This window comes from Littorina saxatilis, linkage group LG14, assembly GCF_037325665.1.
Source record: "Littorina saxatilis isolate snail1 linkage group LG14, US_GU_Lsax_2.0, whole genome shotgun sequence".
Lineage (NCBI taxonomy): Eukaryota > Metazoa > Mollusca > Gastropoda > Littorinimorpha > Littorinidae > Littorina > Littorina saxatilis.
The window spans coordinates 31,641,533-31,665,801 of record NC_090258.1 but is presented as its reverse complement, the minus strand read 5'-3'; the positions used below and the strand labels follow the sequence as shown (position 1 = coordinate 31,665,801).

At 43.6% G+C, this 24,269-nt stretch overlaps 2 protein-coding genes across 2 annotated transcripts; one reads left to right on the top strand and one right to left on the bottom strand.

Annotated features, from left to right (window-relative positions):
* The first annotated feature begins 10,569 nt into the window (after positions 1–10,569).
* LOC138946581 (uncharacterized) lies at positions 10,570–13,583 on the top strand. Its single transcript, XM_070318027.1, has 2 exons — positions 10,570–10,771; positions 11,381–13,583. The coding sequence occupies exons 1-2, from the start codon at positions 10,570–10,572 to the stop codon at positions 12,694–12,696; spliced, it is 1,518 nt and encodes a 505-aa protein (XP_070174128.1). The 3' UTR covers positions 12,697–13,583.
* A 150-nt stretch (positions 13,584–13,733) lies between these two features.
* On the bottom strand, positions 13,734–16,452 carry LOC138947570 (uncharacterized). Its single transcript, XM_070319057.1, has 2 exons — positions 16,218–16,452; positions 13,734–15,682 (listed from the first exon to the last, which is right to left on the bottom strand). Exons 1-2 carry the CDS (start codon positions 16,265–16,267, stop codon positions 14,206–14,208), a joined length of 1,527 nt encoding a protein of 508 aa, XP_070175158.1. The 5' UTR covers positions 16,268–16,452; the 3' UTR covers positions 13,734–14,205.
* Between the last annotated feature and the right edge of the window lie 7,817 nt (positions 16,453–24,269).

Below are 24,269 nucleotides of genomic sequence, written 5' to 3'. Positions count from 1 at the left end.
TAAATTCTGTGTTAAAATCATGTTTTTGTCAGCAACAAGTACCAGAATGGTCCATGTCGCTGATTGCAGACGACGGTTCCCTTTCCGCATGAAGCCACGGAAATAACCGAACATTGAAAAACCCACGGACATGTATTACGGAGAAAACTCGAGATAACCGGATGTTTAGCATTACGTCAATATGCTAGGAATCATATGACGTCATGACGTATCATGAGAAGAGGAGCGTCCCCTCCTTGCAGCCAGGACCAGTAGCGTCGGCGCATGGTTGTAACGCAGCGCTGGAGAACTTGCATCTGGTGTGTACCCCATATCACCATGAATGTCGCCATGTCATGGGTGTGATGTGGTGCAAGTGTCGGACCCGCTGAGTCGTGAGTAAACAGAATATTGTGCGACCTAGAAGAGTGTGCGCACCCACAGAACTGTGTATATGGAATAGGATTGTGCGAATCCAGAATAACTTGTAACCACTGAACTGTGAGTTGGCAAGTGAGGTAACCAGCTAAGTTGTGTAGCAAAGGATTGGACGAATCCAGAATAGTGTGTGCGGCCACTGAATTGTGAGTCGACACATGAATTGAGAGTCAACAAGGACGACATCGTCGAGGGAAAGGCTTTCATTTCATCCTACTCAAGTTAATAATATGTTGTATTGAATGAAAGAGTCTTTTGAGTGGATGTGAGATATTATATTTATATTTTGTTGTGATTGCTGGTTAATATTTGTGATTGCTTAAATATAGGTACGAGGGCAAAGGGCAGAAATTGTGTTCAGTCTTTGTGCCTTGTTTGAGTGTTGTGTGTGTGTGTGTGTGAGACGGGAGTTTGTAAACAGAGTAGCACACGCATTTTTCTGATAGAGTAGTAGCAACACACATACATTTACACGCAAGTACCAGCCGTAACAATCGACAATATGCTTTTGGATATTGAGTAAAATGGCCGACTTCCGCCGCATTATGCTTTGATGTTCGGAAAAGACCATCCAATCACAGCCCCCGAATTCCCCCACGTGTTCATCAGAATAGCTATATAAGATTATATTCTTTCGGACAGAAGGTAGAATGTGAGTTTTGAGACAACGACAGTCGTCCAAAGAAAGCTTGCTGTGGCATTTGTTTGTAAATAGGCCTAATGGTACATGTGTCACAGTGATTCTGTATTTTTCTGCCTTTGATGTGGGTTTTTTTTCCTCTCTTGTTTTTTCCCTCCTGAGTTGATCGTTATCATTTAAACAAGGCCCTCAGAGAGTACCTCCGTTGCTCCTTAAAATGGAATGAAATACGTAAAATATATGAGTTCTCTCTGTATTAGTAGTCCGAGGTCTCTCTGCCTGTCCGTATGCCTGTATTAGTAGTCCGAGGTCTCTCTGTCTGTCCGTATGCCTGTATTAGTAGTCCGAGGTCTCTCTGCCTGTCCGTATGCCTGTATTAGTAGTCCGAGGTCTCTCTGTCTGTCCGTATGCCTGTATTAGTAGTCCGAGGTCTCTCTGCCTGTCCGTATGCCTGTATTAGTAGTCCGAGGTCTCTCTGTCTGTCCGTATGCCTGTATTAGTACTCCGAGGTCTCTCTGCCTGTCCGTATGCCTGTATTAGTAGTCCGAGGTCTCTCTGTCTGTCCGTATGCCTGTATTAGTAGTCCGAGGTCTCTCTGTCTGTCCGTATGCCTGTATTAGTAGTCCGAGGTCTGTCTGTCTGTCCGTATGCCTGTATTAGTAGTCCGAGGTCTCTCTGTCTGTCCGTATGCCTGTATTAGTAGTCCGAGGTCTCTCTGCCTGTCCGTATGCCTGTATTAGTAGTCCGAGGTCTCTCTGTCTGTCCGTATGCCTGTATTAGTAGTCCGAGGTCTCTCTGTCTGTCCGTATGCCTGTATTAGTAGTCCGAGGTCTCTCTGCCTGTCCGTATGCCTGTATTAGTAGTCCGAGGTCTCTCTGTCTGTCCGTATGCCTGTATTAGTAGTCCGAGGTCTCTCTGTCTGTCCGTATGCCTGTATTAGTAGTCCGAGGTCTCTCTGTCTGTCCGTATGCCTGTATTAGTAGTCCGAGGTCTCTCTGTCTGTCCGTATGCCCGTATTAGTAGTCCGAGGTCTCTCTGTCTGTCCGTATGTCTGTATTAGTAGTCCGAGGTCTCTCTGTCTGTCCGTATGCCTGTATTAGTAGTCCGAGGTCTCTCTGTCTGTCCGTATGCCTGTATTAGTAGTCCGAGGTCTCTCTGTCTGTCCGTATGCCTGTATTAGTAGTCCGAGGTCTCTCTGTCTGTCCGTATGCCTGTATTAGTAGTCCGAGGTCTCTCTGTCTGTCCGTATGCCTGTATTAGTAGTCCGAGGTCTCTCTGTCTGTCCGTATGCCTGTATTAGTAGTCCGAGGTTTCTCTGTCTGTCCGTATGCCTGTATTAGTAGTCCGAGGTCTCTCTGCCTGTCCGTATGCCTGTATTAGTAGTCCGAGGTCTCTCTGTCTGTCCGTATGCCTGTATTAGTAGTCCGAGGTCTCTCTGCCTGTCCGTATGCCTGTATTAGTAGTCCGAGGTCTCTCTGTCTGTCCGTATGCCTGTATTAGTAGTCCGAGGTCTCTCTGTCTGTCCGTATGCCTGTATTAGTAGTCCGAGGTCTCTCTGTCTGTCCGTATGCCTGTATTAGTACTCCGAGGTCTCTCTGCCTGTCCGTATGCCTGTATTAGTAGTCCGAGGTCTCTCTGTCTGTCCGTATGCCTGTATTAGTAGTCCGAGGTCTCTCTGCCTGTCCGTATGCCTGTATTAGTAGTCCGAGGTCTCTCTGTCTGTCCGTATGCCTGTATTAGTAGTCCGAGGTCTCTCTGTCTGTCCGTATGCCTGTATTAGTAGTCCGAGGTCTCTCTGTCTGTCCGTATGCCTGTATTAGTAGTCCGAGGTCTCTCTGTCTGTCCGTATGCCTGTATTTGTTACTGTGTCTCATCTAAGAGGAATGAAGGCAAGAAGAAGTAATAAACGAAGACAGGACAAAAAACCCAAAAGAACCTCGTCAATTATGACGTAGTAACCAATGGTTAGCCTTTCAAAGGATATATTACTTTTTATGATCAGTGGCCTCACGGTGTGCGAGACGTTCCATGCGTTAAAAGCTCTGAGGCGGTAGTGTTCGCAGTCGGCTAAGATCGATCGCAACTGTAGGTATCTAAGGCAGTGTTCCACTATACTTTTTGGTTTGTAGCGTTTACAAATGTATTGGGTATTATCAAATGTAGGCAACTAGATGCTACAATGAATAGATATCGGAGTAATTGATCATTTATGTCAACAACTGGAGATTATTGTGCATTTTCGTGGTTATGCTCAATGCAGACTAACACAGACCATCGAACCCCTAATGGGGAGCTGACGCAATGCAAAAGCAAGGTTTTGACGTCACATTTGTTTTCAGATTGCTCCTAGATTTCTCACAAAATGAATCAACTCGTTAAATCGATGAACCAGTTCTGAGCAATTGCGAAATGGGCGGAGCTTAGGTTTGTTCCAGCTCTGACGCGATTCGCAAAACGGACACAATAAAGCCCGTATAGATGGAATATGTACTCCTGCTGATAGAATCTATATATATATACGACTAGTGTCTGTCTGTCTGTCTGTTCGCGATGCACGGCCAAAGTTCTCGGTGGATCTTTTTCAAATTTGGACACCGTATTCAGCTACACCCCGGACACAACCTCATCGATGAGATATTTCAACACGTGCTCTCAGCGCGCAGCGCTGTGCGCGCTGAACCGATTTTTTTTTGTTTTTTGTCGGGATCCACTACCAGTAACTCTTCCTTATCTTCTCCAGTGTTTTCAGCCGCGATTATCTCCCTTCCTCCGTGTGGCGTCAATCCATATTCCCGTTACTACGTTACTATTTTTAGAAGGTCACTGCACGTTACTATTTTTAGAAGGTCTCCAGTGTTTTGCGCGTGTCCCAGGCGCAGCCTGGTATTCGGCTCTACTTCTTCCCGGCGAAGCCGGTACCCGGCGAAGCGGGTAATCATCTAGTACCATATAATTGAACACTTCCTATCAGCGGATGGCATCAAAGTGGTGAAATCTGCATGTTATGCAGCACAAACGAAATGTTCCAGCTCTGAGGTGTTTGATCGGCAAAACGTTCTAGCTCTGAGCAAATGTTGAAAATGTTCCGGCAAACAGTTTTTAGGAAACCTAGTGGGCCTTTATAACACAATTCAGTTCAATACAACGTTACAATCTCATGGTTGGACAAACAGAAAGTTTTCTTCTGGCTCGTGTACACAAATAACATCACATAAAATCAAATTCTAAAACATGTAAACACCTCAAATGTAAACACCAATACGCACATTACCCAAACCACCCACACCCATACCCGCACCCTCACACCCATACCCGCACCCTCACACCCATACCCGCACCCTCACACCCATACCCGCACCCTCACACCCATACCCGCACCCTCACCCATACCCGCACCCTCACACCCACACCCGCACCCTCACACCCATGCCCGCACCCTCACACCCATACCCGCACCCTCACACCCATACCCGCACCCTCACACCCAAACCCGCACCCTCACACCCTCACCCTCACACCCATACCCGCACCCTCACACCCATACCCGCACCCTCACACCCATACCCGCACCCTCACACCCATACCCGCACCCTCACACCCATACCCTCACCCTCACACCCATACCCGCACCCTCATACCCGCACCCTCACACCCAAACCCGCACCCTCACACCCTCACCCTCACACCCATACCCGCACCCTCACACCCATACCCGCACCCTCACACCCATACCCGCACCCTCACACCCATACCCTCACCCTCACACCCATACCCGCACCCTCTTACCCGCACCCTCACACCCATACCCGCACCCTCACACCCATACCCACACCCTCACACCTATACCCGCACCTTCACACCCATACCCGCACCCTCACACCCATACCCGCACCCTCACACCTATACCCGCACCCTCACACCCATACCCGCACCCTCACACCCATACCCGCACCCTCACACCCATACCCGCACCCTCACCCCTATACCCGCACCCTCACACCCATACCCGCACCCTCACATCCATACCCGCCCCCTTACACCCATACCCGCACCCTCACACCCATACCCGCACCCCCACACCTATACCCGCACCCTCACACCCATAACCGCACCCTCACACCCATACCCGCACCCTCACACCCATACCCGCACCCTCACACCCATACCCGCACCCTCACACCCATACCCTCACACCCATACCCGCACCCTCACACCCATACCCGCACCCTCACACCCATACCCGCACCCTCACACCCATACCCGCACCCTCACACCCATACCCGCACCCTCACACCCATACCCGCACCCTCACACCCATACCCGCACCCTCACACCCATACCCGCACCCTCACACCCATACCCGCACCCTCACACCCATACCCGCACACCCATACCCGCACCCTCACATCCATACCCGCCCCCTTACACCCATACCCGCACCCTCACACCCATACCCGCACCCTCACACCCATACCCGCACCCTCTCATCCATTGCCATATGCATACTCTCGTGTGTCCGTTATAACAATACATACATAATGATTATTATCAAAACATAAACACGTAACATGTATCGGAAGCATAATCGCATAAATGGCATGATTTGAATTGTCACTGACCTGACGAGTGGAAGCTGACCAAGATGATAAACAGGATGTTGAACGTCAGCAAACAGAGCCACGCACCCCGTTTTGAATATGACGTCATGCTGTAACAAACAGAGCAAAACACAGTGTTTTGAATATGACGTCACGCTGTAACGAACACAGCACACACAGCGCTTTGAGTATGACGTCACGCTGTAACAAACAGAGCGAGGCACAGCTTTGTTAGTATTTATTTATTTATTTATTAAGGAGATTTCTATAGCGCATAACTAAAAGCACTATGCGCTTTACAATATCACTAAGTATAAGCACACGCAAACATACACTAATTAAATAGAACTTAGCCTAACAAGACATACTAAGAACACTAAACAAGTTCATACAAAAATAGAGAATTAAATTAAATACTGGACAAACGATTAAAATAAGCTTAAGGCCTACACCGACCACAATGGACTATTTCAAATACAAAAATCTAGTTAACTATAAAAGGCAGTGCATAAAACTCCATAATCCTAAGAAGGTAAATAAAAAACATAAGACTATTTAACTATAATTACTTCGTAAAAGATAATAAACATGGTATACAAAGCTGTAATTTTTAACAACAAATCTAAAAAAATTTCATGCCATATTGCACAACACATTTTGACACACACCCAACCTCACACAAGCACACATACACACTTACACACACACACACACGCACGCACGCACGCACGCACGCACGCACGCACGCACACACACACACACACACACACAATAAATTCAACAAATATTTAAATACATAAAAAGAATTGAGTAAGCGTTTAAAACATATTTTACAAACAACAGTAGTACATATATATAGTGTTAATAATGTGAGACTACCCAATAAAAACATTTAACTAGTGAGTTTATTGGAATGCTGGCAGATAAAAACATATCACGAGGCAGGCGTGTGCTTCAGGTATTGTGTAAGCAGACTTGAAAAGGTGGGTTTTAAGGGACTTTTTGAAAGTGGAAGAGGTTTTACAGTGACGGATGGGGTGGGGAAGTTGATTCCAGAGAGTGGGAGCAGAAAAGGAGAAAGAACGGTCGCCAGTGGTTTTGGTTTTGGTACGTGGGATGGAAAGTATTCTGCTGTCAGTGGATGAGCGAAGCTGTCTGGATGGAGTGTAAGGATGCAAGAGTTCAGGAAAGTGAGGATCAGTGAAAGAGTTGAAGCAGATGTTGGAGGTCTTGTGTATTATGCGGGAAGATATAGGAAGCCAGTGGTGTTGTTGCATGAGTGGTTGTATGTGGTCGTGTTTCTTTGCCCTGAAGATGAGTCTAGCTGCTGTGTTTTGGACTTTCTGAAGTTTGTCTGTGAGGTGCTGGGGAATGTCTGTGAGTAGAGCGTTGCAGTAGTCAAATTTGGAGAGAATGAGAGAGCAGACAAGAGTTTTGGTGGCGTCAAAGGAAAGATGTCTAATGCTGCTGATTTTTCTGATCTCAGTGTATGCAGATCTACAGATGTTCGTGATGTGCTTGTCCATGGAGAGGGTGTCTGTGAAGGTCACTTCAAGGTTTCTAGCAGAGGATGAGAGTTTGATGACAGAGTTGCCTACAGAGATAGAAGAAGGAACAGAAGGAGGGAGAGGCTTGTTTTTAGGGTGGATGAGGAGGACTTCGGTTTTGTCATCATTTAGTTTTAGTTTGTTGCAGGTCATCCAGCGCTTGACGTCGTCGACACAGTCCTGCACGCGGCGGATGGTGCGATATGACGTCATGCTGCAAAAAATAGAGCCACAAATGGCGTTTTGAATATGACGTCACGCTGTGACAATCAGAGCCACACACACCGTTTTGAGTATGACGTCTGCGGAGCACACGTACTAATTATTTAAGTTATTGAGACATCCCAGTGCACTAAGGGATTTATAGAGCAAATCGAGAAAATTCATTATTGAACGAAGCGCATAGGCCTGAGTTCAATAATTATTTTCGAGATTTGCTCTATAAATCCCTTAGTGCAATGGGATTGTTTCAAAAACGATATTGTCAGTACCACCAGAGAAAAAAGAAGATTCAAAACGCACATTTTGCTACGCGCATTTTTCAACATCGAACGCAGAAGAAGAAGAAGAAGCAACGCGCATTTGGATAGGCGTAACTGTGTGGTCAGGTTTGTGTCAGATCTACTTTTGTGTGGGCTGTCTCAAGTGTGTCGTGCTTTCGTCACACGCAAACTCTTGTTTTAATTTCTGTTGGTAAATTCCAGAGTAGCGTTAAGCTAAAAAGTGATGATCTTTCATACAGACCTCATTTAAACTCGGAGAAAGGACTCTTAGTTATTTGCGATTCGAAACCTTCATCGAGCTTCGACAGATTGACTGTGCAGAGTGTTGCCCCTTGAATTGACTCGAAGGCCACGGTTAGCACATTTTCAAAGTAAATGTGGTATGTTTCTCGTGTTGTATCTTCACTCATCGGGGAGTCTGGTACTATATATGAACGGTAAGAATGCTCTGAACTCTACACGTATTATATCCCCATCGTTTGTTTGTTCACATTTGCCCAACATGTTAATTTGCTGCGGGGTTTATGTCGTCTGCTAGGCGGCTAGGGCAATCGAACCACTGAACTGCAGTCTCATTTTAAAAACAAAAATTGCTCGTCTGCACGCATGAGGCAGGCTGGTAATAAGTTTTATACATGGTAAGAACGTTCTTAACCCTACACGTTTTCGATTCCGATTGTTGTTGCCTTGAAATAATAATTCGGAAACCATTCATTTACTGAACTGATGCAGTCGTATTTCAGTGTAGTCTACTATAACAGAGTCGACTTTCAAATGCTGGTCTAGCTGGTACGTTATCGGAATAACACTTGTGTTTTCTGTTTGCCGCTGGGAATTTTATACTAACTCATCATTTGGTAATGTGGTTAATAAGCTACATGCCACTAACACGGCATATGAGAAGAATCTTTGCAAGTCAAAACGAGAAGAGACCATTGTGGAAGAGACACAGCCGCTTCTATTTTTAGATCAGTGGGATTCACTGTGGCACAGGCGCCTGCGATCTGTCAGAAAAAAAACCACTTCTGCTTTGAGCCGCAGGAAATTTATGGTTATTTTTTGGTAAAGTGGAGAATATAAGCTACATGTCATTAATTAATTCTGAGGATGAGAGTACAGTCTCGCTTTGGCAAAGGGCGTAAGAATACGCTCTGTGGAAAAGTTAGCGCACTCTTGGAGTGCGCTAACAGATTTAAGCGCATCGCCATTAGCCAATCAACTGGTTCACATCAGTCATGTGACACCAGTACTTACTGACAATTTGAGTTATTGAGACATCACAGTGCGTTAAGAGATTTATAGACCAAAACGATCAAATGAATTATTGAACGAAGCGTGTAGCGAGTTCAATCATTATTTTCAAGATAAATCTCTTAGCGCACAGTGATTGTTTCAATAACGATATTGCCGGTAAAGACAAGAGATCAGAACGTTTTACAAGGCACACTTTTCTGCGGGCGTTTGGATAATTGTGTGAACAGGTCGAGTTGGATCTACTTTTGTGTTTGTGTCGGCTTTGCCCTGTCTTGCAGGTTTCTTGCCACAGATGTAAATTTCGGGGTATTGACGGTTAAATCACCGACCGTGCATTTAACGATTTGATTACCCTCTGCATCATCTTATCGATTAGCAACCTACAGTGTGTGTTACAGTTCTGCTTAACGTACCCCTAAGCGTACAGTTTTACTTTTATATTCAGTTAATTATTAGCAGCAAAACATCTACCAGACGTTTCTACACTCCCAAATAATGAACAACCCCCAAGCAACTGAGTGACGTCATCTGGGAGGCTGGTGCTATGTTTACATGGTAAGAATGTTTTGAAGCCTTCGCGTTTTCTATTTACATAGATGTTGTCCTGAAATATGCGAAAACCGTTAATTTACTGTACTGAACTGACGCTGTCGTCGGTTACGGACAGTCAATCGAATCAGTCGACTTCCAAATGCTGCATGGTCTAGCTCGAAATCTGTCAGAAAAACACATCTGCATTTTGCGGCGGGGAATTTTAGGGTCAAGCATCATTTAACAATGTGGAAATGTCACTAATATGGAGGGTGAGAAGAATCTTCTCAAATTGAAAGAAGGGGCACAGGCGCATGGATACGTTCTCTTGGATTGTTAGCACAATCGTTCACGAAATAAGCAATTCTAACCTTATGGAGCACACTTAGAATAGCATTTAACAGCATTAAATGACTCAGTTTGTTTGAATGGCTATTTAGCATCCGTAAACCACACACCAGTTCTGGTGGTTTATTCAACCCCCGAGCCATCGTGGCCCCATGTGACCCACTTTCCTTTTTTTTTTTTTTTAACATACGTGATGTATTTAGTCGTCAGTCTGTGTTTTCAATGCGACTCTGTTTCCGCAATAGCACGTTTACCCCTGAATCTAAGATGCAACAAACGACTGCGTGTGACTTCAAAGAAGCCAGCGTTATGCAGAAAATGTGTTTGCTTGGGCAAACAAGACCTTGCGTGACACGCTTCCGGGCTTTTCTTTTTTCAAACTTTCAAACCAGCGAATTGCACTTGTCTTGATAAAAAAAAAAATTCTTTCATGATTTAAGAATGTTTGTCACAATGCTGTCAATTCATCATATAGGTTTTAAAAGTTAGGTCTAGCGCCAACACGAGTCTCCCGATTGCCTACATTATATTTCCTGTCCTAACTGCACGAAATAAATTGTTTGAAAATGGCCGTAATTCCGCGCTGACTTTCGAGCTATTCTCGTCGTTGATTGGTCAGCAATGGTCGACTTTGCTGAAATTATCGCCCTTGGCGCCGCGCGGTGTCGCCTCGGTAATTTGGGGCCAGGCGCTTGAGTGACGCACTGCCATTTTGGTACACAGCGTGTACAATGCCGAGTACATGTTGTGTTTACGGATGTTCGAATCGATCGGGACATCTATTTCCAAAGGATCCTAATCGTCGCAAACAATGGGAAACTGCAGTGAAGCGGGAGGAGGAGAAGAAGAATTGGAAGGCTACCAACTGCAGCATTGTGTGCAAGGAGCATTTTCTTCCAAGTGACTACCATGCTTCGGACTTTGGAACTGACGGTACGGTATGTTTACATTGTTTTGGTCGCAGATTTTGGTCAGTGACGGAGGCTATTAACGCTTTAACATTCAGTTTGTGGTTCGGGACACACTGCTAAATTGTTCTGTTACGAAATTCACACACTTTACGTGTTTTTACCGGTGTTTTTCTCCCGGTATTTTTAGAACATTGAGTCCTGGCTCAGGATTGCCCCCACCCTGCAATAGTCGCCACCTCTCCCTCCCCCCTCCTGTACGTTCACAATAGAAATCCCCTCCTCCCCCCGTTCCCATAAAATAACCTATATAATTATCTTAGTCACTGTCAAAGTAGGGTTGTTGACGGATTGAGGCCGGGTACGTTGGCTGGGGCTCATACCCCTGGCAGCTCCAAGCAAGTCAATATCGCTCAATCAAGAGACGTGAAAACTGACAGTGTGTGTGTTTAGTTGTCTGTTCGCTCGTCTGTTCGTCCGTGTGTTCTAGGCCCCGTTTATATTATTTTATTTTCCTTTCTTATAGCTGCAGCGCACCACTAAACGTGAAGTAATTGCCCTGTACAGGGATTTTTCACCGAACCAGAAGAAGAAGAAGAAGTTGTACTTATAGAATGAATGTGTTAATTTGCAGGGTTGCCGCGGAAGCAGAAATATCTGAAGAAGACGGCAGTACCAAGCATCTTCCATTGGACCAAAATCAGGACCCCAGCTCAAAACAGCAGAGAGGAAAGACTGTCGAAGCGACGAAAACTCCAAACTGAAAAAAAAGCTGCTGAGTGGGAAAGCCTTCATGCAGAGGAGAATGAAAGTTATGAACCTGACATAATTATACAAGATGAAGAATTTATTATTGAAGCTGAAGTGGAGATTGATTCTACTGAAGTCAATGCATCTGACACTGTGGAAAGTAACCCTGCACCCTGTTCTTCAACAGATAGCTATTTTTTCCCTACTAGTAGTACTACAACCAGCCATGAATTTGGACCTCAAGTCGAGACAGTACAAGCTTGCCAAGGAACCAAGGGCATCAACAGTGTGCAACAGCCCTACTTATGTATTGATTCTATCAAACACTCTGACAAATTTGTGCATCATTACACAGGACTTGAAAGCTACTCTATTTTCCAGCATGCCCTTTGGTCTCTGGGTGAAAACATTAACTGTCTCAAATATGCTTATTCTAAATCTTGTGCTTGTTTGTCTGTTGAAAATCAGTTCCTTTTGATGCTCGTTAAATTGAGGCGGCATTACCCACATATTGAATTAGCAAGAATGTTTGGTGTGTCAGAGTTTACTGTGCAGAATGTTTTTGTAACATGGGTAAACTTCTGCTACCTTCAGTGGGGAGAAATAAATTGGTGGCCAGATCGTCATTTAGTAACCCACTTCTGCCCGACAGATTTTAAACTCAAATTTCCTACCACAAGGGTCATTGTTGATGCGACAGAAGTGAGGGTAAAACAGCCATCAAACCCAAGAGCACAGAAAGCTAGTTTCTCCACCTATAAACATGGCAACACAGTAAAAGTATTGGTAGGTGTCACCCCTAGTGGTCTAACATCATATGTGTCTGATGCATATGGGGGTTCCACAAGTGACAGACAGATTGTTGAGCGCAGCCCACTACCCCTTCTTTGTGAAAGTGGGGACTCCATTATGGCTGACAAGGGGTTTAACGTTCAAGACATTTTTGCACCAAGAAATGTACTGATCAACATACCAGCATTTTTTAAGAAGAAAAACAGGCTAGGTGTTGCTACCTTGCAAAAAGACAGAAAAATTGCCAGCAAGAGGGTGCATGTTGAAAGAATAATAGGCATGGCTAAAGTTTACACCATCTGTCAACATAAACTTAACCTGTTAGAGACAAGACTTGCATCCAGAATCATCACAGTATGCTTTTATCTGTGTAACTTCAGAAAAACAGTGGTCAGTCGCTTTGCGTAACACCAATGCCAGTGGATTTGAAAAGGCAAAAGCACCATCTGTATTTATCATTCAGTCAATGAAGAAAAGAAATGTGTGAATAAATAACAGATATAGATTCAGGCAGTGATTGTTTTTAATGAATGTGGTGAAGTAGCATTGAACTGAGTATTGGACTGTCACTGTTTGCCTGCATTATTAGTTGTCAGTAATTATTACATGTGCTGATTGTTCTCTTTGCCTGCGCGCGTATAGTATGTTGGTTATGTTTGGTCATAGTATGTTTGTTTATGTTTGGTCGTTATCTTTGCCTGTGCGTGTATTGTATGTTTGGTCGTTTTCTTTGCCTGTGCATGTATAGTTTGTTGGTTATGTTTGGTCGGTTTCTTTGCCTGTGCGTGTATAGTATGCTTGGTCGATGTATGTATTGTAAAGCGCTAAGAGTAGACATTTTTCTAGAATAGCGCTATAAAAGTTTGCATTATTATTATTATTATTATTATTAAGTAGCATTGAAACATCTGAAACTACAGTTTTCCTTTAATAGTAGTCATTACTGGCAAAGAAAGGTAGCCTTTTTTTTCTTCTTTAAAAAGCAGACACACGCACATTCAAAAAAACTTTGAACACTTGAAACAGAATTCCATGGATTTACTTTGAAACTTTACTTCATATTAATTTCCATTTCATCCAAATCCAAGGCATATGCCATTTAATAACAAACAAAACATGCCAAACAGTAATTTCAAATATACTTTAAGAATCTCTATTAGACTATTCAGCTTCACATTGTATCTGCTACCAACAGGATACAGTTTAACATTGTCTGTGTTCTTACAAGACCCAAACAGTAATGAGATTTATCATTAATAATCATATAACTTATAAGTATCCATTGTGTGCACACACACAATATGCATACCAACTATGCTCTGTGCATCTCAAAATGCTTTCTTTTTTGGTATAGCTTTATCATTCTTTATTTTAATCTACAGAACATATTCACTGTTGCATGATCAAGGTTTCACAGTGTGTAAATAAATGTGTCATACTTTGAAGAATCTGTTTTGTTTAAACATGTATGCCTGAGGGAGATTTTTTGAATGTGTTTTGTTTTACGGATTGACAATAACATTAGCAACACACACCCACACAATACATAATTTTGCAACCTTATGTGTGTTTATATTAAGCAAAATCATCAATCTCAGAAATACTGTAAACTTGTACCATTCTTTGGTGCGTCACCAGATGTCTGTTAAATTAACCCATATAAACTTAACATTGACTTTATCAAGATAACACTCAAAGTTGCAGACTAACTTACTACACACCTACAGCCAGTAACAAACAAACTCTTTATACAAAAAAAAGTGTTTTAAGTATGGGGTGGGTTCAGTATACGTTTTGCTCAGTATACACAAAAAAAAGTGTGTGTAGGGAGGGGGGTATCTATGTGATACACTAACAAGTAATACTTTCAAAACATGGTGATACTATAAATTTTAAGACTGAAATCAACCATGTCCATCACTCCGATTCACCTTGTTCGGCCTCAGCTTTTTCATCAGCAACAAAGTCTCTGTACAGATTTGTCTCAAGTAGAGCAAGTTTGAAATGGTTGTCAAAGAACTGCTGCAACTTCTCAACCATTGATGTGATGAAATCATCATCTTTTGGAATTTCCAGTATCACCAGGTCTTTGAAAGTGTACACTACAAAGTATGCTAACTGTGCTCCTACACACAACATCTGGCCTTGAACTTGGTAGAAATAGTCATGCGACTTTTTCAGTTTGTAGCAGCCTTCCTTTTTTTCTAGGTATGGAACATTGTTCTCTGAAATGGGTAGATCTTTTGCACTGAAGGGGCATTTCACTTCCACCACTGACTGCGACACACCCTCTTCTTCAATAATAGCATCTGGTGACGCCCCCAAGAATGGATAAGTTTTACATACATACAAACCACAGGCACTGATCTTCTTCCCAGTGGCTGCCGCAAATTTGTGTAGGGCTTTAAATTCGTATTTCTGTCCGTGTTTGATTGAGGGTGCATTGCATGTTGGCTGTCTGTATGTCCATTTTTTTGCTAGAGCTGTGATGTCACTTCTACTTGTTAACTTACACACACGGCCAAAGTTTGAGGATTGTAGCCTCCTGGTCCTCTCTGTAGCCCACTGAGCGTTTCCGGCCTGTCCCCGTGTCACTTTTTCCAGTCTCTTCTGTTCATCAGAGCTTATTGAAACAACCCCCAGGCCCTTAAGACAACGGTCTTCTACAGTTTCCACACAGTAATCATGATCATGGGCCACTGCTCTCATGTTCACAGGTTGAAACAGGTGTGAGACTGGTCTTTCACTGACAAGAGGACAGGCCTTCCACGTATTGAAAAAGTGACTAGAATAGTTCACCCTCTCCCGACCACTGACTGGCCTTGGATCATATACTGTCATGTCTCCAAAGGGCAATTTTAGCTTTTCAGCTTTTACAGGAGAACCACCATAGGCTCTCTTCACTGCATGAAACTGTTGTAGTGTTTGTGTGCAGGTCTCCAAAGTTTTCATACCCCCTTCAGACACATACACACTCAGACCATGCAACACAGCTGACACATGTTTACAGTGTGCTGTCGGTCCCATACCTGCAGCACACTCACACTGAGCTTCAGAAACTAAGCCATCAGCGTCAATTTCAACATCAACAATGTAATTAACTTGTGTCTTCATTTGTGCCTGACATTTAGATTTGATAAAAAAATTATTAGAGTGTCCAGGTGCAAATCTACAATGGGTCAGGTACCTTTCCTTGTACATGTCCTTTGCAATGGTGGTCAATTTTGCTCCGTTGTGGGACAGGTAGGCAGCCACACCTCTCTCTGTGATGATTGGTATCGGGGAGCCCAGGTTGATGTCCTTGTAGAGACTGCTGTCAGGCACTGTCATTGCATACTCCTTCTCCAGGGTTGTTGTGCTGCCAAAATTGCTGTTTCTTGCGTATGCTTCCAGTCTGGAAAAAAAGAAGATTTAATTAATACAGTATTTTGATACAAATGGAAGCAAAGTACATAGCTGTAATTTTGTTCTCTGTCAGACAGCACAAAAACACATATATTTTATTATGATCATTACTCTTTCAGTTTTATAACAAGCTGCACTGTTGAACTTTCACACCAAAAACAAACGGTTTCCAAGTTGTTTTTTGCAGTTACAAAGTTCACCCCACCCCGGCCTCTCTCTCTCTCTCTCTCTCGCCAAAATTGTTTATCAATCTCAACAGTGAATGCAGTGGGATGGGAAGTTGAGATAGATCTAGCTTGTCTCCCACTCGCTGCCCAATTTCTCCGGTCTTTGCTTCTGTTTCCATACTGTCTACTGGGTGTTCGTTGAATCCCTTTCTTTCATAATACATTGATTTCACCTGAAAATGTTTACAACACAACGCGATTTAAAGCAGAATCAGAATGAGAAAGGCAGCGATAGTTTGTCTTGTGCCTGTAGCAGACGCCTAGCCGAGATAAACAAATGAGTTTTCTTTCACTTACCTCTCCACAAGATCTTGTTTACGCCCGTCAATTTTGGCTCCTCGTTTCATCGCGAAGATCAGAGAGCTGCATGTCGCCGAATTTCTTCATCTTTGCGCGTAAAAAATCAGCTGCAAGTGTTGTTTTGTAGAACGTGAGCCTAGCAAGCAGGAAGTTAGATTTGGCCTCTGATTTGGCCCCAGTTTACCGCAGCGCCGCCACGCGGTGGCAAAGGGAGAGAAAAACGGCTAAGCTGCTCATTCCGCCCGAACTTTTATTGTCCTGTATAGAACGCCAGATACGCCATGTCCCCGGAATTCCGCGCGGACTTTCGAGCTATTCTCGTCGTTGATTGGTCAGAAATTCCGCCCGAACTTTTATTGTCCTAGCGCAAGTCCGGTTGGAATTCCGCCCGGACTTTCGAGCTATTCTCTACTCACTAAAAACATGGAATGGGAATTTACCGGACACTCATATGTAAATGCTTTGAAATCAAGGGCGATCACTCAAATTCTTTAAAACGCAGGATTACAAATAGCAATGGATGTTGCGCTGTTAATGGTGCGCGTGTGTGTGTAGAGCGATTCAGACTAAACTACTGGACCGATCTTTATGAAATTTGACATGAGAGTTCCTTGGAATGATATCCCCGGACGTTTTTTTTTATTTTTTCGATTAATACCTTTGATGACGTCATATCCGGCTTATTGTAAAAATTGAGGCGGCACTGTCACACCCTCATGCAAAGGAATCTTCGACGAAGGCCGGACTTTGGTATTGCATTTCAGCTTGTTGGCTTAAAAACTATTGAATAAGTTTGGTCATTAAAAATCGGAAACTTGTAATTAAAATAATTTTTTTATTAAACGATCCAAAAATAATTTCATCTTATTCTTCGTCATTTTCTGATTCCAAAAACATATACATATGTTATATTTGGATTACAAACAAGCTCTGAAAATTATGATTAAAACTAAAATTAATTTTCCAAAATCGATTTAAAAACAATTTCATCTTATTCCTTGTCGATCCCTGATTCCACAAACATATAGATATGATATGTTTGGATTAAAAACAAACTCAGTAAGCTAAAAAGAATAGACATACAGAAAAGCGTGTTATCCTGCTCAGCGCGACCGCTACAGCACTATTCTACATGGCTTGTCGATTTCGCTGCCTTTGCCACGAGCGGTGGACTGACAAAACGACGAGTATGTGGTCTTGGCGAAAAAAGCAGTGTGTTCAGTTTCATTCTGTGAGTTCGACAGCTTGACTAAATGTTGTTATTTCGCCTTACGCGACTTGTTTAACCTTTGGTTTTAAAAAGTGGCTCTAAAATTGTATCCCTTTTTATAAAGAATGTTTTTCGAAAATAAACGTTTTCTTTTAAAATCCCATACCCCCAACGCTTTTGGATCGAGACACTGGGTCCTAACCCAAACCAACTATTGCGTAGTAAAAGAACTGACACTTTAACAAACTTGTATCATCGTCACTCTTACCCACCCCGTCATCCTCCCCTCGTCCTCACTTTTACCAGCCTTTTAGCGTATCATCAACTCATGTCCATAAAAGGAACATTTCCAGTGAGGACGTTAGGGACCCCTAGTTAGTTTGGCGACGCCAACAGCGCCACTAACGAGGTCTGTCTTGCTTCTCTGACCAGCCGCGGGCAATAAACCTGCAGTGAATGCTCCTTTCTACAAGCACACAAAAACACACACACACACACACACATACACACACACACGCACACACGCACGCACGCACGCACACACACACACTCTTTCTCTCTCTCTCGGTCCTCTCTCTCTCTCTCACGCTGGAACAACATAGATTAAACACTGTATCTATGACTGACGTAGGAATGCTTCCAGCTTTAAAGACAACCCCTTTAGCAACAATTGTTCGATGCGGGAAAACCCCGACACAGTCCAACCTGGATGAGACAGACGTTACGTCATGAAATGCACGAGTTTGACCTCGATTTGGCAAAACTGGTCCAGGGGCCCGGACAAGGGCTTACCTTTTATTATCTGGTAGAGGAAATTATGAAGACCTAATCAATACCAATCTGCCTACACTCTATTAGGTATACTTCAAGTGAACATATTTTCTTCTTCTAATATAAAAATGTGTGAAGCTTGCAAGATAAAACCGAAAAACCGGGTCTCAGACTGATCGCAAACGAGCAATACCAGTGTGTGACTTTGTTCTTTGACATTTTTCTGAGGATCAAGTCGTTTGACTCACAAACCAATACTTGCTTTCGAGACATCTATCTATCTATATATACATACGACTTGTGTCTGTCTGTGTGTGTGTGTGTGTGTGTGTGTGTGTGTGTGTGTGTGTGTCCGCGATGCACGGCCAAAGTTCTCGGTGGATCTTTTTCAAATTTGGAGTCCTTCTTCTTCTTCTTCTGCGTTCGTGGGCTGAAACTCCCACGTACACTCGTGTTTTTTGCACGAGTGGAATTTTACGTGTATGACCGTTTTTTACCCCGCCATTTAGGCAGCCATACGCCGTTTTCGGAGGAAGCATGCTGGGTATTTTCGTGTTTCTATAACCCACCGAACTCTGACATGGATTACAGGATCTTTTTCGTGCGCACTTGGTCTTGTGCTTGCGTGTACACACGGGGGTGTTCGGACACCGAGGAGAGTCTGCACACAAAGTTGACTCTGAGAAATAAATCTCTCGCCGAACGTGGGGACGAACTCACGCTGACAGCGGCCAACTGGATACAAATCCAGCGCGCTACCGACTGAGCTACATCCCCGCCCTGGAGTCCGTATTCAGCTACAACCTCATCGATGAGATATTTCAATACGTGCTCTCAGCGGGCAGCGCTGAACCGATTTTGGTTTTTCTCTGGATCCATTCCCAGCAACTCTTCCTTATCTTCTCCAGTGTTTTCAGCGTTTATCTCCCTTCCTTCGTGTGGCGTCAATCCATATTCCCGTTACTACGTTACTATTTTTAGAATGTCACGATTGCACCCGTAAGTTGTCCTTACTGTAAAAGTGAAAAGGTCGAATCAATTTATAGCCACGCGAAAAATACACTGTCATCTATCTCTATATATTTATAGATATAGATATACATATATATATATGGCTTCTCTGTGTGTGTGTGTGTGTGTGTGTGTTTGTGTGTGTGTGTGGGCAACACCTGTGGATTGTAGAGTTCTGTTTGTGATGTGGTCTGGCGGCTTTGGTGTGTCTGTATGTGCAGGCCTTCCCTCGAGAAGCCATAACAGTTATTCTTAATCCCGTTTGAGTGGACTTCGCCTTCAAAGGTGATTGTGGTGTTTTGGCACTCGGTTACATTTGGCGTCGTCGACAGCGATGGGACTCGACATGAAATATTCAGACCACTAAATCATTTTCGTGCTGTTCCCATTCCACCTGGGAGGGACCTAAGTTCATTCAAAGGGGGTCGAGTGTGACAGGGAGACTACCGTCGCCCTTCACAGCAGACTCTGCAGAGTTGTTCGCCTTAGAAGTTGTGGGCTATCCTTGCATGTACCCGTAAATTATCCTCACTGTAAAAGTGCAAAGGTCGAATCAATTTATAGCCACGCGAAAAATACACTCTCATCTATCTCTATATATTTATACAATAGATATAGATATATATGTCGTAACGAAATCTGGTAATTGCCGAATTCGTGAAATCGGCAACGTATTTGTCGAATTCGTGAAATCGGCAATCGCTTGCCGAGAACGCGAATTCGGCAGGCTATTGCCGAAATTGTGAAAGGCCACATTGAAGTTGTCGAATTCGTGAAATCGGCAACTGATTTCACGTAATCGTCAATCGATTTCACGAAATCGACGATTTTGTCGATTTCACGAATTCGGCAACTTTAAACATGTTTTGGTGCAACAGAATGTAGTGTAGCTGAGCTGTCACGCGTCTGATGGCAAACTGAACTGTTCTCTGTGCTTATCTTCTTCTTCTTCTTCTTCTTCGTCCTGTGGTAACCCCGTCGACTTGGAGTTAACTCCACAATGTTCAGTCACTTTCACGTGCATATCGGTCTTTATGTAGTTGAAATAAACGGTGAAAAATACTCACCCTTTAAAAAGAAAAATGTGGAGCCCAAATTATATTCACAATTTCCTTCATAACAAGGAAGCTTTCAATGATGGAGGCGCTGTTTGCCGACAGGTTTGATGATGCCATCAGAAAAGAGAAATTTAGCGTGCACATTCTACCAAGTAGAAAGGATTACAATACAATGATTTCAACACTTGCTGGTCAGCAAACCAAAGATCGCGGTTACTACTATTTGAGAAGCCGGTTTGAACTGTTGGACATAGCTGGCTCACAGAGAATAGTAAAGGTAATAAACATCTCCTCTCTCTCTCTCTCACTCTCTCTCTGTCACTCTCTTTCTCTCTCTCTGTCTCTGTCTCTCTCTATCTCTCTCTCTCTCTCTCTCTGTCTCTCTCTCTGTCTCTCTGTCTCTCTCTCTTTCTCTCTGTCTCTCTCTCTCTTTCTCTCTCTTTCTCTCTCTGTCTGTCTCTCTTTCTTTGTCTCTGTATCTCTGTCTCTCTCTGTCTCTCTCTCTGTCTCTCTCTCTCTTTCTCTCTCTCTCTCTCTCTGTCTTTGTCTCTGTCTCTCTGTCTCTCTCTCTGTCTCTGTCTCTGTCTCTCTCTGTGTGTCTCTCTCTGTCTGTCTGTCTCGCTCTCTCTCTCTCACTCTCTCTCTCTCTGTCTCTCTCTGTCTGTCTGTCTCTCTCTCTCTGTCTCTCTCTCTGTCTCTCTCTCTGTCTCTCTCTGTCTCTCTCTCTCTTTCTCTCTCTCTCTGTCTCTCTCTCTGTCTCTCTCTGTGTCTCTCTGTGTGTCTCTCTCTCTCTGTCTCTCTGTCTGTCTCTCTCTCTGTCTATCTCTCTGTCTGTCTGTCTCTCTGTCTCTCTCTCTCTGTCTGTCTGTCTCTCTGTCTCTCTCTCTGTCTCTCTCTCTGTCTCTCTCTGTCTCTCTCTCTCTGTCTCTCTCTCTCTCTGTCTCTCTCTGTCTCTGTCTCTCTCTGTGTCTCTCTCTCTCTTTCTCTCTCTGTGTCTCTCTCTCTGTCTCTCTGTGTGTCTCTCTCTGTCTGTCTGTCTGTCTGTCTCTCTCTCTCTCTGTATGTCTGTCTGTCTGTCTCAACTCAACTCAACTCAACTCAAATGTTATTGGCTTCAATTTTCATAGAAGAATTTGTCTTGCGCTTGGGAGAAAGTAAGAGTATAACATATAAAAACAGCATTCATATCACATTTCATGTATCACACACAGTAATCACTAGTATAAGCCTACAATTATCACATTTGTACCTGTATCATACATGCAAATAAATAGTATCACATTTCCACGTATCACACACAATATATACATTACATAACATACAGCAAGCTTCCATCTCCCGCGCCCCCCCCCCCCCCTCCCACACATACATATCCTCGCACGTGCGTCGACTCCATACAAATGACATCATCAGTCCATTAACTAAAATGCACAATGACTAGTAGTGGGTACATGATACTTAATACGTGCTCAACTAGACCTGCTAACTAAAATAATAACAGAAACAAAAACAAGGAATGGGCACAACATTTACACGTGTGTGACCTACTTACATCAGGTGCCTGTGATCTATAAATAACAATGATTGCGTTTAAAGTAAAACATGAATAATGCCGATGTTTACTAACAATGAATACATAACAACTAAGATAAGAATGTATGTGCTTTCATAATATGATTATTTTATAAAACACAGTGGGGAAATTTGGAAAATAATTTTTATACGAAACTGCGCACATCGAGTCGAGCTCTGTAGCGTGTGTGTTCGGAGGCAGGAGACACACATGGCTGTGGATATTAATTGTTCGGTGGATTAAAAAGGATACCCCGACTTCGGCAGGGCAGAAGGAGGTACAAGACGGTGTGCTGTATTGCTGTGTGTGTGTGTGTGCTGTGCAGACATTCTGTGTTATGTGCATGTTCTATTCTAGTCTGTCCGTAGGCTTCCTCTGAGGGCCTATTGTGTACAAGGGGAGGTCACTTCCGCCTTATAAACAAACACATGTGGAGACCCACAGAAATACCATAGCATCGTAATGAAAGAGGGCAAAAATACTGATAACAGCAAGGTAAGACAGGTCTAGGACATTATTTCTAGGACTGACTAAGCAATAGAACAACATCATGATCTTCATAAGCATGATCTTCTGTCTCTCTGTCTCTCTCTGTGTCTCTCTCTCTGTCTCTCTCTGTGTCTCTCTCTCTCTCTGTCTCTCTCTGTGTGTCTCTCTCTGTGTGTCTGTCTGTCTGTCTCTCTCTCTCTCTAATAATAATAATGATTATTTATACGCGCACACCTTCCCAAAGGGAAGCTCGTGGCGTTTACAAAGGCGCTTCATGCATACACTCGACGTACTCGTACATAATAATCTCACAACCTTACATTCCACACAATCAACCGTACAAAAAATAATAATATTAATAATAAAACAAGTACAAAATAAAGGATAATAAAGCAAATATCTAACTGTACATTATTAAAAACTCTAAAAGAATTTTATACATCGGTGCCAAACATTTTATACAAGGTGAAGTAACTGCTTCTCACTGATCAGCAGAAAAGGCGGATCGGAAAAGGTGGGTCTTGAGGGAGCTTTTGAACTGGGTCGGGGTATCAGAATCACGGACAGAGAGAGGCAGGCTATTCCAGGTTACAGGGCCGATGTAGGAGAAGGCACGTTGTCCTTGAGTTTTCTTATTGCGTCGGGGAACTTTGAGCATTTTTGTGTCAGCAGATGAATGGAGGGATCTAGAAGGAGTGTAGACTGTGAGAATTTCTGTGAGTGCGTGTGGTGCAGTTTGGTTGAAGACGTTGTAACACATACTACTAAGTTTATAATCTAGCCTCTGAGCGATGGGGAGCCAGTTCAGGGCACGAAGGAGTGGAGTGGTGTGAGTTCTCTTGGGACATCTAAAAACTAACCTAGCAGCACTATTTTGAACCTTTTGGAGCTTGTTGAGTAGAGTGTCAGGGATGCCGGCAAGAAGAGAATTTCCATAGTCTAGACGAGACAGAACAAGTGAAGTAACAAGAGTCTGAGTGGCCTGTTGTGAAAGATAGTGACGGATGGTGCTAATTTTCCTTAATTCATAGTAAGCTAACTGACAAACTTTGTTCACATGGACTCTCATGGACAGTTCATCGTCAAACATGACTCCTAGGTTCCTAACTGATTTGGAGAACGTTATTTCGCTGTGACCAATAGTGAGTTTGAGGGCCTGGTCTCTCTGTCTCTGCCTCTCTGTCTCTGTCTCTGTCTCTCTCTCTATGTGTGTCTCTCTCTGTGTCTCTGCAGTCTCTGTCTCTATCTCTCTGTCTCTCTCTGTCTGTCTGTCTCTGTCTGTCTGTCTGTCTGTGTGTCTGTCTGTCTCTCTCTCTCACTCTCTCTCTCTCTCTGTCTCTCTCTGTGTGTCTCTCTGTGTGTGTCTCTCTGTGTCTGTCTGTCTGTCTGTCTCTCTCTCTCTCTCTCTGTGCCTCTATGTCTCTCTCTCTCTCTCTCTCGCAATTGTAGTTAGTCATTTATGGAAATCAGACGTGTGTGTGTGTGTGTGTGTGTGTGTGTGTGTGTGTGTGTGTGTGTGTGTGTGTGTGTGTGTGTGTGTGTGTGACATTTATCTAATAACAATACATCTGTCAACATGAACATACTATCTATTGCCCGTTTTGAAACTCGCTTTTCTTTAATCCAGAAACGGCACGATGCCACCGCACACCCAAGGTACTTGATAACCAAGGAGGATTTATTCCAACGCATCCTGGAGGCCCATGTCAGTACCGGACACGGAGGAGTAAAGAAGACACGCCTCGGACTTCACGACAAATACTGCAATATTACTGAACGGATGGTGGCCATATTCCTAGCAAACTGCGAATCGTGTCAGAAGAAGAAGTCAAAGCCAAACAAGGGACTGGTGGTGAAACCATTATGCAGTTCGGGATTGGGTTCGCGAGGACAGGTGGACCTCATCATCATGGAGTCACAGCCAGATAGAGACTACG

Excerpts from the sequence above, each read along its gene's own strand:
- LOC138946581 (XM_070318027.1), top strand. The coding sequence starts at position 10,570 with ATGCCGAGTACATGTTGTGTTTACGGATGTTCGAATCGATCGGGACAT. Across the intron at positions 10,772-11,380 it reads TTCGGACTTTGGAACTGACG|GGTTGCCGCGGAAGCAGAAA; the intron begins GTACGGTATGTT and ends GTTAATTTGCAG.
- LOC138947570 (XM_070319057.1), bottom strand. The coding sequence starts at position 16,267 with ATGAAACGAGGAGCCAAAATTGACGGGCGTAAACAAGATCTTGTGGAG. Across the intron at positions 15,683-16,217 it reads AAACAAGATCTTGTGGAGAG|ACTGGAAGCATACGCAAGAA; the intron begins GTAAGTGAAAGA and ends CTTTTTTTCCAG.